At 33.1% G+C, this 17,340-nt stretch overlaps 1 protein-coding gene across 4 annotated transcripts in view; it reads right to left on the minus strand.

The window, feature by feature from the left end:
- Window positions 1–17,340, minus strand: part of ARIH1 (ariadne RBR E3 ubiquitin protein ligase 1) — a 125,455-nt gene that overhangs the window by 44,272 nt on the left and 63,843 nt on the right. For all 4 annotated transcript variants that reach the window (XM_077123868.1, XM_077123865.1, XM_077123866.1 and 1 more), the window contains one exon: window positions 3,060–3,204. In XM_077123868.1, the coding sequence (XP_076979983.1) occupies window positions 3,060–3,204 (145 nt within the window). The remainder of the gene's footprint in view (window positions 1–3,059; window positions 3,205–17,340) is intronic.

Consider the following 17,340-nt stretch of genomic DNA (forward strand, 5'->3'; position numbering starts at 1 on the left):
CTAAAAGGAATGTAACACTGCTTTCAAATGTATAGGACAAACTAAAAAAAAAAAAACCCAATGCTTTCAGTTTAGGTCTCAAAACTTCAATATTAATAAAAAACTTCAAATTCTTTGTGTTCGTATCCATTACTTCTCAATTTTAAAAATAAAATATTTTTAAACAGTAAATTGTTAATTTGGGTCAAATAATATACCATTTACACATAAATAAATAAAAATGAGATATTGGAGGCCAAACTATATTTCCTATCAGAATAATGGGGCGGTCCAGCTAGATAAAAAGCTACTCTGATTCAAACAACAGAGATTTCATCAGCTTTAAGAACTATAAATCCTTAAACCACTGGGGTTTATTTAAGTCTATTCTGAGGTGAGTACCTGTTGCAAGGGCAAAGAAATGAATGAATTACCATAACATGGATGAGTGGGGAAAAGTGCTTCAAATACCAGGAAATTGTTTTAAAAGAAGAGACTACCCAAGACATTTAACACCAAGTGCTAGAAAACTAAACTACACAAACACTTATTACAACATCTGTTTTCATGTGGCACTGAATAAAGGTAAAATTACTTTCTAGAAGGCAAAGGCATTAAAGATGCACATTAATTAAAGGCAAACATAAACGTTTGAAGAGAGCAATGGAAGTTGAAACATGAGAGTTACACAATGTAAGTGAAGAAGTCACCCACCCAATTAAAACAGAAAAGCTTCATGAAGGATTTCAGATGACGTTTACTTCCGAAACTGAGGAATTTAACATTATCCTTCTATATTAGTCTAAAAACTATGAGAAGATAAATTCTAGTTTTGTCATGATTTATTGTTCATATTGCCTGGCACACAAGTTTTCATAACACTATTCACTTTCTAATTCATGTACTTACTTTCACTATGTTGCCCTGTGACTAACACTGCCAAACTTCTTTTAGGAGTACTTGTTTGTATTTATTCCCCTTCCTTTCCCACTTCTAATTCACTCACTCTTGAGACCATGTGCCATGTCTGTTACCAAAGTACTTACAATACCTTTCTACGGCTACCAATAAACTTACTGTTGTTAATCCCAAATTCACTTTTTAATTCTTTAATTCTCTGAAGCTTTTAGCAATGTTTACCATTCCCCATTCTTTGAAAATAAATTCTTTTTCTTAGTTTCTGTATTAGAATATTCTCTTGGTTCTCCCTAATCACCCTACTTTCAGTGGTTAGTTCAGATTTAATTAGTTAAATACGACCCAACATGTTCCCACACTAACCTATCATCTGCTTGCCTAATCTAGGCACTTACCATTCCTTTCTGAATATGCCTTTTTATTTATCTCCCCCTGCTAATTCTTAAATTATTTAAAGGGAAGAATTATGTCTTTATTCTCCATTGTGTTCTTAACACCTAGAGTAGTGACTGTTTTGTTGAGTGAATGATAGGTTCTCCATCATCAGTTATAAATAAAAAGCAAAATTTACACTCTAAATCTTCAGTCATGATTTCAATTCTAATTTGTTGAGACAGCTAGAAGATATCAAAGGTACTCAGAAAGTTTCAGGGAATATTTGTAAGCAGCTAGCACCAGTACTTGAATTACAGGAGCTGCTTATAACAGAGCAGAAGAAAAACACCAAGAATAAGGAATCCCTGTTTAAATTCAGATAAATTATTTGGGTTTTAATATTACCCCACAAAAAACATTTATAAACTGTAACCATTAAATAAATGTCAACTGGCAAAGAGAATCCATCAAAGAAAGATAATAAAATGGTCAAAACACAAGCTTAGTAAATATACTTTATTAGTAGTGTTGATTTTTAAAAATATTCAAGAAGTTAGGGATGTGATTTAAGGAGAAGGAAATGATACAATTCTCAGGCTGGAAAAGATCTGAAAGAATACCTTATTCAACTGATTCAGCTGAAAGATAAAGAAACTGAGATCCACTGACATTAAATAACTTACCTACCCCAAAATAAACACTTAGTATCAGAGCTATGATCAGATCTTGGAAATCCTGAAACTCAGTTCAGGACTTCACCTACAAAAATTACTTTAACTCACAGATTTTTCTATTTCTCTAAGAGTGCTTAATTAACTCTCTTTAAAACTTATTTTCAAGGCAGTTGGTAAATGTGAACAAATTAGCTCCCTTTCTTCAAATGGGTCTCCTTAGCCATACACACGTAAAACTCCAAGATAAACAATGAAAAACCTTCAATAAGTTAAAATATATAAACATACTGGTATGAAAGACCTAGCATATAATAATTAGAAAGAGTTGCTTAACTATTAAAGCAGAGAATGTGAAAAAGATATGATAATAATCATAGAAATAAAGTCTTAGGTATTTTTAAAACATCTGAAAAGATGAACTGCAAGTAACTAAATGCCTTTATGCCATAAACATACTTTTTCCTATGGCTACTAATAAAATAAGACCTTGGTAGGAAGATTAGTATTTTTTTTTAAAGTTTCTTTACTAGACAACACCACAGTAAATATCATAATTATAAGTTCTAAGAGAGATATTTTACTAAAAACATCAATTGGTCCTATTCTCGACTTCAGCTCTGGCCACATGCTATGATTGAATCTCTACTAGAATGGATTTGTATAACTGAAAATCCTTTTATGAAGAATGTTGAAAACTCCCTAATAAAATAGTATTTAATATGCTTTGTGTTTTGCATGTTTACAAAAAAAAAAAAAGAAAAATTTTAAGTTTTAAATCTATTTGAATTTGGATGAAAAAACAACTCTATTCATTGCCTCCCTAATTACACAAATTTGTCTCATGGTGGTAAAATAAATTTGGCAAAGTTTTAGGTATGTAACAAAAACTTGGACAAGTTGCTACTTTAAAATAAATGAAAACAAATTGGGGGTAAGGGGAAGGGACAACACAAGCTCATAATCATTCTCTTCCCTTTCTTTTTAATACACAGATAGATTATTTTGTTTTACTAAAATCCCAGGCGCCCAGATTTTCCTTTGTTTAAATAATGAAAGCTGATTTACCCTCTAAAATAGAGAGTCAGTGCTAACCTTAAACTACCAGATACTCACCGAGTTAGGGTAGTTCAAGTAGCAGATCTGACAAGGCATATCCTGTGCTGATGACCTTGTATTCATCTGGCGCGTTCGAGACTTTTTACTTGGATTAATTACATGACACTCAGCAAAGAGCTTCTCCAGGTTCCCATCAAAGTACCTGCATTATTTAAACAGAAAGGATGAGAGCCCAGCAATAGCACACTGTTCGAGCTCTCCAAAAACCTGATTTTCTATAGGGAAAAGCAATTAACTAAATTCTAAAAACCAAGACCAAAACTTTTACTCAGAGGAAGAGTCATATGGCTACAAATTGTAGCAAATAAAAGCATATATGCATGAAAGTAGATTGGGTTTCTGTTACTATTTTGATTTTTAACTCTAGAGCCCTGGGAAGTGAACCTACTAATACAGCACAGCACAGATCAAAGTTGTGCTACTTCTAATAGCAATGTATGAAGAGTGATGGGATTTTAAAAGGCTAGGCTGTATTTGACATAAATGAATTCATTTTATTAACAATTTTAGTTAATTCAGTTAAAATATATTAGTAACAATGCTTCTTTACTGAACAACCTAAGAGGCATACTGCCCCCACAAGTCATTTAAAAAATGAAATTATTACATGTTTCTCATTCTACACAATGGAGCTGGCTTTCTTAAATACTCTTTTGAAATGAATTTTTAATTTATCAGGAAATGGGAAGGAGGAAGCAACACAAAAAAGTATATCTTAGAGCATTTTATATTAAGTATATAATACCTATATATGACGATTTATAAAATATGTAAATATATTAAAAATTTTTCAATATCTAAGATATCAAAAGCATGGTATACCACATACTATCTAGAGAATTTTTTTTAACTTTTATTGTAGCAACATATATACATCTCAAAATTTCCATTTTAACCACTTTCAAGTACACAACTTAATAATATTAACTATATTCACTGTGCTTCTGAATGCCAATATCTACTACCCCAACTTTTTTACCACCTAAACAGAAACTCTGCACCCATTATGCAATAACTCTTTCCCTTCCCAGCCGTAGCAGCCTATAATCTACTATCTGCTTCTTTGAAATTTTCTTCTTCCAGGTGTTTCATTTAAGCAAGACCATATAATATTTGTCTTTTTGTGGCTAGCTTATTTCACTCAACATGATGTCTTCAAAGTTCATCCATATGGTAGCATGCATCAGAGCTTCATTCCTTTTCATGGCTAACATTTCACCGTGTGTATACAGACCATATGTTTTTTTTTTTTTTGGCTTTTAAAAAGGGGAATTTAATAAGTTGCAGGTTACAGTTCTAAGGACATGAAAATGTCCAAAGTAAGTCCACAGAAATGTCCAATCTAAGGCATCCAGAGAAATATAGCTGGATTTAAGAAGGCTGATGAAGTTCAGGGCTTCTCTCTCAAATAAGACCATATGTTTTTGTTTATCCACTCATCAGTTGATGGACATTTGCCTCCACCTTGTGGATCTCGTGAACAATGCTGCTATGAACATTAGAATCAAAAATATACGTTCACGTTCCTGCTTTCAGTTCCTTTGGGTATATACCAAGAAGTGAGATTGCTGGGTCATACGTTAATTCCTAACTTACAAATATATTTAAAGTAGAAAGTCAAATGCTTTCCTACAAATTATTTATCTGAGAAAACACAAAATGTCAAGTTTCATCTGAAAAACATAAAGCTTAAGAAACCAACAATAAATATGAATAGGTAAATCAATGAAACCTTGTTTTTATAAAAAAATTTCTGGTTCACAAAAAGGACAAACTTCTGTTGTCCAAAATCTGACTTCACAGAACTAACAATTAATTCTTTGGTGAATATTCTAGACAGTATTCTATGTGTACATAGTCAAAGAGGTATGTGTACAATGTTATAGAAATAATACCACACTCCCGTTTATAACCTGCTTTTTTCCCAAAACAATACAAAACAGACATCTTTGTCAATTAAAATAGGCCAACAATATTTTTCGCTGTTGCAAAAAACTCCACTTAAGTATGTACTATAACCTACTTTACCAACTTTATACTGAGGAACATTTAGATGTTCCACATATAAAACTCTTAGATTAAGACATTCTTGTGCATGTATCTTAATTTAGGATTATCTCCCCAGAATAAATTTCTAGAACTGTGACTGCAAGAAGTGTATGTATTTTATTTCTGGATATTTACTACCAAAATACCCTACAAAAAAGATATCAATTCACATTATTACCAAATATCCTGGGTGTTTTTTCCCTACATCCTTGAGACCAGAGTTTTGTACATCTTTTTAAATCTTGACCCATCTGACAGAAAAGAAAACAACAACAACAAAAAACCTAGACTTACTTGTATCTTTTTATTAATGAGATTGAATATACTTTTTTGTGAAGATCTTATAATTCTGTGAAAAATTATTTTATAATATTAACCCCTTGTTTCATGACTGTTTTCTTTCCCTAGCTTCTAAATTGTCTTTCACCATTTTTAGGGTGCTTACCATTTTTAATTTTTACACAGACAAATTTACCATGGAATCCATTATGATTTATGGATTTGATCTCAAGCTTTAAAAGACTTCTATACCTTAGAATATGAAAATTCACCCTTCTTTTAGACCTTTCCTTCTATACATTTAAACTATGATTTATTTCGAGTTTACTTTTGTGCAAATAAGGAACAAAGCAGAGATTCTATTTTTTTCCATTTCATTTTAATTCAAATAGCTATTTGAATTATTTGAATTAAACTATAGAAAGATTTTTACCTGCCTGAAATACTTTTTCACACCTTTATGTCTCATTTTAAACTTCATTTCCTCAAGTAAGTCTTCTCTGATAGCTTCTCAGATAGCTTCCAAGGGTAAGGTTCCCTTGGATTATACCCTCTCCATAGCATCTTACTACCTCTAGAATCACTGTTTAGATTTTATCTGCTAGAACGTAAATGCTAATGAGGACGATTTTATTATTGCTATAGCCCTAGTATATAGAAGCATCTTATTATGAGCACTCAATTTCTTAAACGAGTTACTAACAAACCTAACTCTCCCCATTGATCGTAATATTCTATCCTGTATCAAATTTCTATATTCAAAGCAATGCATTTCCAGCCTTTCCATTATATTCCTTTGATTTGCCTACTTTTGTAGTTCTCAACATAAATTTTCAATATTTGATAAGGGCCCTTTATCACCCTTCTTTGTTCTCTGAGACAAAAAAAAAAGTATCCTTCTCAATACACTTAATTCCTAATCCTATTTTGTCTCTCAAAAGTTTCATATTGGGCAGGCCACGGTGGCTCAGCAGGCAGAGTGCTCGCCTGCCATGCCAGAGGACCCGGGTTCGATTCCTGGTGCCTGCCCATGTAAAATTAAAAAAAAAAAAAAAAAATTAAAAATAAATAAATAAATAAATAAAAAGTTTCCTATTTTCCATTATGCAGTTCTGTACAATTTCCACTAAGTTTATTCTCAGGTATTCTGAGGCCTTTTACTGTCAACATGAATTCTTCTGTTTTAGGTTATACTTAAAAATAGCCATAATGATGACATTTATAGTTTCTGATCCATTCTAGAGGCCACAAAAGGAATTTTCAAAAAGAACTGAGATAAACAGAGAATTCACTAATATTCTCGGGCATATCAGCCCAGAAACCTTTTCTTTTAGAAAAGTTAAGTCCCATTTATAAGGAATTTTACAATATGTTTTAGGCTATACTTAAAGTTAGCCATTATGATGTTTATAGTTTTTGATCCGTCTTAGAGGCCACTAAAGGAATTTTCAAAAAGTACCGAGATAAACAGAGAATTCACTCATATTCTGGGGCACACAGGCCCAGAAACCTTTACTTTTACTAAAAGATAAGACCCATTTATTAGGAATGTTACAATATTGTTATGTTTTTATTTTTATTTACTATATGCTCTATCCACCCTTGATTCACAATGTTTATTCGGAAAATACCAAAGCCTAATTTAGTTTTTAGAAGTTGTCAATGTATCTTTTTTTTGGCATGGGCAGGCCCCAGGAATTGAATCTGGGTCTCCTTGCATGACAGGCGAGAACTGTGCCACTGAGCCACCCATGTCAATGTAATTTTTAATCAATAATTATACCTATTTCTTTATTTATCAACTTTAAATAACACATTGATTATCCCTATGTTATACAACCCTACACTTAACCCTCCACTTTTAGTTGGAACTTCCTGGAGCTTTTCCCAGTTGATGATATTATAAAATTTGTTCACTAATTATACCGTTTTTACACCAAGAAACTTCTTTCAAGAATGATACAACCTACTTTCTGTTTCCTAAACTTGATTACAAAAATTATTCTAATGTTTCTATGTATTCACATGCTCATTTCGGCAAAGATTCTTCTCATTTTTCAATACTCTGTATACAGACCGTGTTTCATTTTATTCTGATACCTGTTGTTATTGAGGAAATGCCAGTGACAAGGTTTTCTCATTTTGTTAACACAAATCCTTTTCTTCCGGCATATATATAGGATTAATTTTGCCATTTAGGAGTTTATCTCAAAAGCTACTAGGGCTTCATATTTCATAAAAAGATCACTGTTACAGAAGTATTTATTTTCAGAAAATAATCAGAAAAGCAAAAACGTTAAGCCATTTGAAGTTATCTGGTAGGCTTTCCTACACTATAGCCTTAGGCTAGCAGAGCTCAATACCATGGCTCTTTAATGCTGCCATTATACATTTATAACAAGTCAATTATCTACTGCTATAGGCCTGAGAGAGAGAAAACAATAAATACACATATACAAATATGCGTATACTTTTGCTTGTATATAATCAAATGATTTTCTTTCAATATTCTTATCTGGCATTTTATGGGTGCCAGACTTCAATTTTGAAAAGAAAACAAATTATCACAATTATTCAAAACTTAATTTTAGTTTTGACTAGGCACTACAAAATAAAAAATCTCTCCAACACCAACATCCTGCATCATTTCAATTATCCTTTGGCTCTATTAACCTGCTTCTAATTACCAATGGTGTTAATTTTACCAATTGTGTAAAAAAAAGGTACACTTAACCAAAACATCAAATAAGCAAAGGAAGAGCTTAAATTCACTTAAATTATATAGATGCCATAGACATATCATTAAATTTCTAAACAGACATGAAAATGACAGTCTTACTAAAACTGCAAAACAAGAAAGCACACTTACTAGTAGACCTCAATGTTTACAAATAAATATTATCTTACGGGCTTAATGCTTATCTTCCACAGTAAGAAGCAAGCAGAAACAAAAGAGTATAGTAGCATTTCTTACATAAGTTAAGAAATACTGAAATAGACAATTCTTTAATATTAATTTTCATTTATAACTTCTGCAGAACTATTAGACTTTTAAAAAGTATCAATGTGTTATGTATAAATTTTTCTTACTAATTAAAATACACCAGCGAATTTTAATTCTGGTTTTTAAGGTATTCTTGCAAAAGATAATTTGTAAGAACTTTCTACTTGATATTTTGAGACCATTCAGTTTTGACAGCTGATCAAATGGTATTTAAATTAGTGTTTAAAATTTAGAATTTAAGAACTTTGTTATCTGAATTTGTAGATTTTTTCCTTGTTGCCTTCATTTTTTATTTGTTTATGAAACTCACTGTGCAAACAAAGGTTTTAAATGAGTATATGGATACTTAATTTAAATATGCCTATGGTTAAGTTAAGTAAGAGATCCATTTTTGGTGGTTCTAAGGTTATTGTTTGTTTTCTTAAATAAAAAACAAAATAAAATAGAAAAAAAAAGGGTTAAAAAAGTCCCCTTGGGGGACTGGGGAGAAAGGAGGAAATATTCAACTTCCCCATTTGGAGAATTCCTGATATTCTCTCAAGCAGCTGAAATAGCCAAATCAACAGGTTGAGCTCTTGATACTGGGGTTTGCCCCTTGGAAACTTATTCCTGCAAAGGACGGGCTAACTTTATATATAATTATGCCTAAGAGTCACCCCCAGAGAACCTCTTTTGTTGCTCAGATGTGGCCTCTCTCTAAGCCAGCTCAGCAGGTAAACTCACTACCCTCTCCCACTGCATGGGACAAGACGCCCAGGGGTGTAAATCTCCCTGGCAATGTTGGACAGTCCTCCAAGGATAAGCCAGAACCCAGCATAATGGGACTGTGAAAGATTTCTTGACCAAAAGGGAGAAGAGATAAATCAGATAAAATAAAGTTTCAGTGGCTCAGAGATTTCAAATAGAGTTGAGAGGTTATCCTGGAAGTTATTCTTATGTATTACATAGATATCCCTTTTTAGTTTATGGTGTATTGGAGTGGCTGGAGGGAAGAACCTGAAACTGTTGCACTGTGTTCCAGTAGACTTGATTCTTGAAGACGATCGATCGTACAATGATATAGCATTTACAATGTGACTGTGTGATTGTGAAACCTTGGGTCTGATGGTTCTTTCATCTGGGGTATGGACAGATAAGTAAAAAAAAATATGGATTAAAAAAATAATAGGAGAGGTAAGGGGTAAAATAAAATGGGCAGACTGAAATACTAGTGGTCAAGGGTGATACAACAGTGGCTCAGTGGCAGAATTCTTGCCTGTGATGCTGGAGACCTAAGTTTGATTCCTGGTGCCGGCTCATGCAAAATAAATAAATAAAAATAAATTTTTAAAAAAAGTTGAAATACTAGTGATCAATGTAAGGGGTATGGGACCTACTGAGTTTTTTCTTTTTGTTTTTTTTTCTGGAGTGATACAAGTGCTCTAAAAATGATCACAGTGATGAATACACAACTATGTGATGATGTAGGTCACTGATTGTACAGTATGTATGGACTGTATGTGTGTAAATATTCATCAATAAAAATATTTTTTAAAAAAAGAGTAAATAAGCTTTAAAAAAACGGGGTGTGGGGTGCTAAACTTGAATGCAAGATGAATGGCATACCTATGGATCTCTATTAGGTAAAGTTCAGAATTCCAGGGACCAAAACAGTCATAAGAACTTAGGGATAGAAAGCCTTTTCATCTAAAGGAAGACTTTTGGCCCTCACAGGGAAAAAGATTTAATGAGGACTTATAGAGGTCTAGAAGAACTTGCTTTAAAAACTATCTTTTGGTAATTAATATTTTAAGATTTCACCTTATGTGTGAGACTAAAGCAAAAAATGTTTATTTGGTACAAAATTTATATTCTGACTATTGCATTTCCTAATATAACTTATGTAGATAGCTTTACTGAACACCATAAGTACTTGGAATCTTGGGTAGGACATGAGATTTTGTTAGTTTGTCCAGTGATGCCCTGATGAATCCCAGAGTGATTCGTTCAGTGAGTGGGACATGGTGAGAATGGGGAGAAATTCAACTTCTCCAACTTGAATTCTTGATAGTCTCACAAGCAGTGTGGACAACAAAAGCTATAGGCTGAGCCCCCAGTCTTGGGGTTTGTTCATATGAAACTTAACCCCACAAAGGATAGGTCAAGGCTACTTAAAATTTAGGCCTAAGAGTCACCCCCAAGAGAACCTCTTTCGTTGCTCAGATGTGGCCCCTCTCTCCAGCCAACACAACCAGCAAACTCACCACCCTCCCCGTCTACATGGGATATGACTCCCAGGGGTGTGGACCTTCCTGGCAACGTGGGACAGAAATCCTGGAATGAGCTGAGATTCAGCATCCAGGGACTGAGAAAACCTTCTCAACCAAAAGGGGGAAGAGTGAAATGAGACAAAGTGTCGATGGCTGAGAGATTCCAAACAGAGTTGAGAGGTTATCCTGGAGGTTATTCTTACGCATTAAGTAGATATCATCTTGTTATTCAAGATGTAATGGAGAGGCTGGAGGGAACTGCCTGAAAATGTAGAACTGTGTTCCAGTAGCCATGTTTCTTGATGATGACTGAATAATAATACAGCTTTCATAATGTGATTGTGAAAACCTTGTGTCTGATGCTCCTTTTATCTACCTTGTCAACAAACGAGTAGAACATATGGAATAAAAATAAATGGTAGGGGGAACAAATGTCAAAATAAATTTAGTTTGAAATGCTAGTGATCAATGAAAGCGAGGGGTAAGGGGTATGGTATGCATAATCTTTGTTTCTCTGTTTTCGTTTTATTTCTTTTTCTGTTGTCTTTTTATTTCTTTTTCTGAATTGATGCAAATGTTCTAAGAAATAATCATGATGATGCATATACAACTGTGATGATGTTGTGAGTCACTGATTATATAACAAGAATGGAATGATCATATGGTAAGAATGTTGTGTTTGTATGTGGATATGTTTCATAAAAAAAAAAAAACATTATTAGGTTCCTTTCCCCAAAGAACTAAAAAAAAGTTTTTTTCTGCAGAGTAAGATTTTACCTCAACATGAGCTTTCTAGGCAGATTTCAAACCTGTGTGGGACATCTGAAAAAATAAACTAATAACGGTTTCCTTCCTAACAGAAAAGTGCTATAATAGAGGCCTCAGAGGACAGAAATAGTGGTTTCACAGTGTTCCAGGTACAGAGACTAGTGTGTGCCACCTTTACTGGTAGTTGTCCATGTTCTCTGGCTTGATTATGATTATTCCATATTTTTCAAGTTCTTCTTAAGACATGGAATCTTTTTTTTTCAATCTACTCAATTTATTTATCTTATTTATTTATTAAATGTAACAACACAAACATTCTTACCATATGATTACTCCATTCTTGATATATAATCAATAACTCACAGTATCATCATGTAGTTGTATATGCATCATCATGATCATTTCTTAGAACATTTGCATCAATTCAGAAAAAGAAATAAAAACAGAAAAAAATTCATACATACCATACCACTTACCCCTCCCTCTCATTGATCACTAGCATTTCAATCTACTAAATTTATTAACATTTGTTCCCATTATTTATTTTTTTTAATTTTTTAATTAATTTTAAAAAAAGAAAAAGAATTACAGAAAAGAAACACAAACATTCCCAATATGTGATCATTCCATTCTACATATATAATCAGTAATTCACAATATCATCACATAGCTGCAGATTCATCATCATGATCATTTCCCAGAACATTAGCATCAATTCAGAAAAAGAAATAAAAAGACAACAGAAAAAAATTCATACACCCATACCCCTTACCCCTCCCTTTCATTGATCACTAGCATTTCAATCTAAATTTATTTTAACATTTGTTTCCCCTATTACTTATTTTTATTCCATATGTTCTACTAATCTGTTGACAAGGTAGATAACAGGAGCATCAGACACAAGGTTTTCACAATCACACAGTCACACTGTGAAAGCTACACCAATATACAATCATCATCAAGAAACATGGCTACTGGAACACAGCTCTACATTTTCAGGCAGTTCCCTCCAGACTCTCCATTTCCTCTGGGACAACAAGGTGACATCTACTTAACGCATGAGAATAACCTCCAGGATAACCTCTCGACTCTGTTTGGAATCTCACAGCCATTGACACTATCTCATTTCACTCTTCCCCCTGTTGGTTGAGAGGGTTTTCTCAATTCCTTGATGCCGAGTCTCAGCTCATTCTAGGATTTTTCTCAATTCTCTGATGCTGAGTCTGAGTTCATTCTCAGATTTCTGTCCCACGTTGCCAGGAAGGTCCACACCCCTGAGAGTCATGTCCCACGTAGACAGGGGGAAGGTGGTGAGTTTGCTTGTTGTGTTGGCTGAAGAGAGAGGCCACATCTGAGCAACAAAAGAGGTTCTCTTGGGGGTGACTCCTAGGCTTAATTTTAAGTAGCCTTGACCTATCCTTTGTGGGGTTAAGTTTCATATGAACAAACCCCAAGACTGGGGGATCAGTCTATAGCTTTGGTTATCCACATTGCTTGTGAGAATATCAAGAACTCAACTTGGGGAGGTTGAATTTTCCCCCGTTCTCACCATTCCCTAAAGGGGACTTTGCAAATACTTTTCCGCTCACTGATCAAATCACTCTGGGATTCATTGGGGCATCACTCTCGACAAACCAACAAAATCTCATGTCTCACCCAAGGTTCTATGTACTTATGTTGTCCAACCAAGCTATCTACATAAGTTATATTAGGAAATGCACTAGTCAAAATATAAATTTTGTACCAAATAAACATTTTTTGCTTTAGTCTCACACATAAGTTAAAATTTTAAAATATTAATTACCATCTATTTTCAGCACCCTGCGGTAATGACATTTCTTTGTTCTTCCTCATGCAAAAACATTTTTAAAATTTGTACATTTAGTCACTATCATTATACACTCTAGGCAATCCTAGATCATACCATCTCAATCTTTGTCATCTATCTTTCTTTCTGATTTCATTTGTGCCCTCAGCCCTGCTCCTTCTATCATTCTCACATTCAGCTTCATTCAGTGTTTTGAGGACATGGAATCTTAACCTGAGGTCCCTGGACCCTTAGGAACGAAACAGTATCAAGAACATTACACCTTATTTACACATGGTGAAGGTATAAAACTTTATTTTCTCAAAAGAGATATGGCCTCCAAAATGACAAAAACTACACTTTTTAAAAGATGATTTTTACTTTCAATCAAAGAAAATAAAGACAGTGGCTTCTGTGCCCTCTGCACAAATAAGTGCATGCAAACAAAGTCCACACCCTCTGTTCTAATCATTTATCTCCAGCAGCACAATTTAGAAAATAAAACAAAAAAATTGTTTCTGAGACATGCAAAAGTGAATTTGGTTCAGTTAAAGAGAAAATGGCTACTTTTAGCACATGAGAAGTAATAGCCTTTGATTATTCTGATAATAATTTTTCAATATATTTTATGGATGACTTCAGGTTGTAAATGTTATAAACCTATACACCAAACAAGTATGTTAAAAATCTATTTATGTTAAAACTAAAAATAAATAATCAAAACTCAAGACAATTATATACAATTACCTTTTGTTTGTTTGTTTTTTTTACTTAAAACAACGATTTATTTTTTTTCTCATAATTCTGTACATTGACCAGTCGGTTCTTCTGCTGGACTCACTCATTGCAGGTTATTCAGCTGGCAGGTTGTTTGGGGACTGGGCTCAGTTAGAACTAACTGGGATGGTTGGGTTTCTCTCTCTACCTGGTTCTCTATCCCAGGCTTCTTTTCAGCATGGTGGTCTCAAGGAGGTTTTTGAAGAAGTTGAAGGCAGAAACTACAAGGTTTCTTGAGGCCTCGTATTCTAGTTTGCTAGCTGCCGGAATGCAACATACCAGAGATAGGTTTTATTCAGTTAAAAATATGTAGTTCTTCAGAGGAAAGGCAGCTAACTTTCACCCGAGGCTCCTTCTTTCTTTCCTTTTTTTAAAATTAATTTTTAAATTTTTTTTAAAAATATAACAAACACAAACATTCTTAACTTATGATCATTCTGTTCTACATATATAATCAGTAATTCACAATATCACCACATAGTTGCATATTCATCATCATGATCATTTCTTAGAACATTTGCATCATACAATTACCATTTCACATAGTTCTATCACACATCGAGCAATTATATATGAATATACGTACTGTGCTTTTTACTGGCATTAATACTTGTTCTGAAAATGTTTCTGAAGGAATACGATGTGCTAAATTTGCAAGAGAATGGATGATAATGCTCAGGAAGCACAGAAAATAACAACTAATTTAAAGAAATCAAACTGATTTAACAGTAAATGCGAATCCAGAGAATAAAATCCAGGGCACCATCCAAGTTGTATGTAATGTACAGGTTTTAACATGATGTCTGAACACAACCTCAGAACAAAATTTATTACCCATTGGATTTGTGCAAATCCATAGCTCTTCACAAAATCAGGACCTGAATAGTTAAGGGCATCTAAAGGGAGTGTTGTGAGAAGTACTAAAAGAATAAGTATAGATACACAGTACAGAGTGAGAGTATGGAGAGCTTTCAAAGTAGCAGATTATAGATTTGATGTGCTGGGAGACACAAAAGAAGAGTTGATAAAATGAACTGACATAATTGAAGTTAAATGTAGAGAAGATATGAAAAGGAGTGGTGGCATTATTTAGGATGAATAAGAAGAATGCTACAAGAGCCTACGAGGGCCATGAGGAAGCAGTGTTGGCCAAAAGTTAAGATTTACTTTAAAGGTGTTACTGGTACTATAAATCCTATATGTCCAAAAAAACCAAGCTGGACCTCCTCTTTTAAGGTTGCTCCTGTTCTGTGTCTGTGTGTATGTGTGTCTCAAAACATTTTTGTTCTGAAATAAAACAATTCCAGAAGCTCCCCCAAAAGCCCCTTCTCAATAACAAGTCCCCCTTCCCTCAAGAGATAATAACTACCCAATTAGGAGTTTCTTCACCTAATTTGAATCCCTAAACAATAGTTTTGTTGTGTCTGGTTTTGAATTTTACGTAATTAGAACCATAGAATATAGGTAGGTGTTCTTTTGGATCTGTCTTCTTTTCACACAATATGATGTTTTTAAGATCATCTACCTTATTGCTCGCAGTTTTAGTTCATTTATTTTTCATTGCTGAAGTTACCATTATACAAATTATCTCTATATAAATATATATTTAAATACAATTACTTATCTAGTTTATATTGATGGACATTTATTTTTCATTGCTAACTTGCCATTATACAAAACAAATATCATTATATAAATAAACAAATACAATTACTTATTTAGTTTAATATTGATGGATATTTGGTTTATTTACAGGTTGGAGCTATTATGAATAAAGCTGCTAAGAACATGTGTATAAATGACTTTCAATATAGGTGTGCACATATGTCTAATGGGTATATATGAGAGTAGATTATTGGATCACATAAATTTTTTTGCATGTGTGCAAAAAAATACATTTTTGTATTCTTTCTAAAACCATTTATTCTTTGTAACATTTTATCTGTAGAATGCTTTGGATTTTCTATGTATACAATCACATTCTGAGTAGATATTAACAGTTTAGCACTTCCCTTATAGCTTTTATACTTCCTTCTTTTGTTTGGGGTGCTACTACACAGTATCCTCTCCAATATAATGTCATACATAAATGGAGATAGACATCCATGTCTTGTACTCCATTTAAAAGAGGAATCCTATCAATATTTCAACATGGACTTTATCTCCTACTGATGATTTATAAATGTATTACATTAAGAAAGTTGCTTTTATGCCTCGCTGGCTAACAGATTTCTTTTTTTTTTTCCTAAATCATGAACAAGAGTTGATTTTTAGCAAATGTTCCCCGTGCATCTATTGAAATGTTTTATTCTATCATTTGTTCAAGTGACTAATCACATTGAATATTTTCAGGCTAAGCCAATTGAGCATTTCTATGATAAATCTCACATAGTTGTTGTGCTGAACTATTAACTCTTATATGTACTGCTGAATTCAATTTGCTAATATTTTAAGATTATTATTATTTTTTGGTATGTATGTACATGAGAGAAACTGACTCTCAGGATTTTAGTATCAAGGTTATAATGGCCACATGAAAGTGGGTGGGGGTGGGGGAATCCTTTTTATCTGTTCTCTAGAACCACTGCATTAAATGTTTGTAGAACTACCAAGTACACCCACCTGGACTTGGACTTTTCATTACAGAAAAGTTTTAAATTATGAATATCTTTCTTTATAGTTATAATAGCCCCATACAAGTTTTCCATTTCCTAAGATGTCAAAAATAAATGCTTAGCTTATTACTTTCCTTACATATGCATTTAAGGTGATAAACTCTGCTCAAGCACAACTTAAGCTGCATTCCACATTCCCCCCTCTCAACACTCAAACAGCTGCTTAAATAATCTAATCACTCAAATTCAATTAAGTCAATTAATCAACCTTGAAAGAATGTAAAATACTGACTTAAAGAAAGAAACAAAGGCTAGGTTACAATACAAAACTATTTATATTAATTTAAACAATTTATTGTTTATGAATACATTTTCTATGAATACAATATTCTAGGCTGGAGTTTATTTTCTTTTAACTCATCTAATATCATTTCCATTGTTACTGAGAAGTCAGCTCAGTCACTCGTCGAAGCAATCTTTTTTTTTAATCTGCCTGCATCTAAGATTTTCTCTATTTTTGTTTTTGCAGTTTTATTATCATGATTTTAAATGTGGATTTCTTTTTACCATATTTCATCAAACTTAAAATGTTATGATATTGATACTTGCATGATCCTACCAAAAGGTGACAAGAAAATTTTTACATGAATAAGTCACCATTTCAATCTTGTTACACTATAAAGTGCCACCAGTGCAAAGATGTATCTGGATTTCAAATACATTTCAGGAT

This window comes from Tamandua tetradactyla, chromosome 12 (assembly GCF_023851605.1).
Source record: "Tamandua tetradactyla isolate mTamTet1 chromosome 12, mTamTet1.pri, whole genome shotgun sequence".
In the NCBI taxonomy this organism is placed as follows: domain Eukaryota; kingdom Metazoa; phylum Chordata; class Mammalia; order Pilosa; family Myrmecophagidae; genus Tamandua; species Tamandua tetradactyla.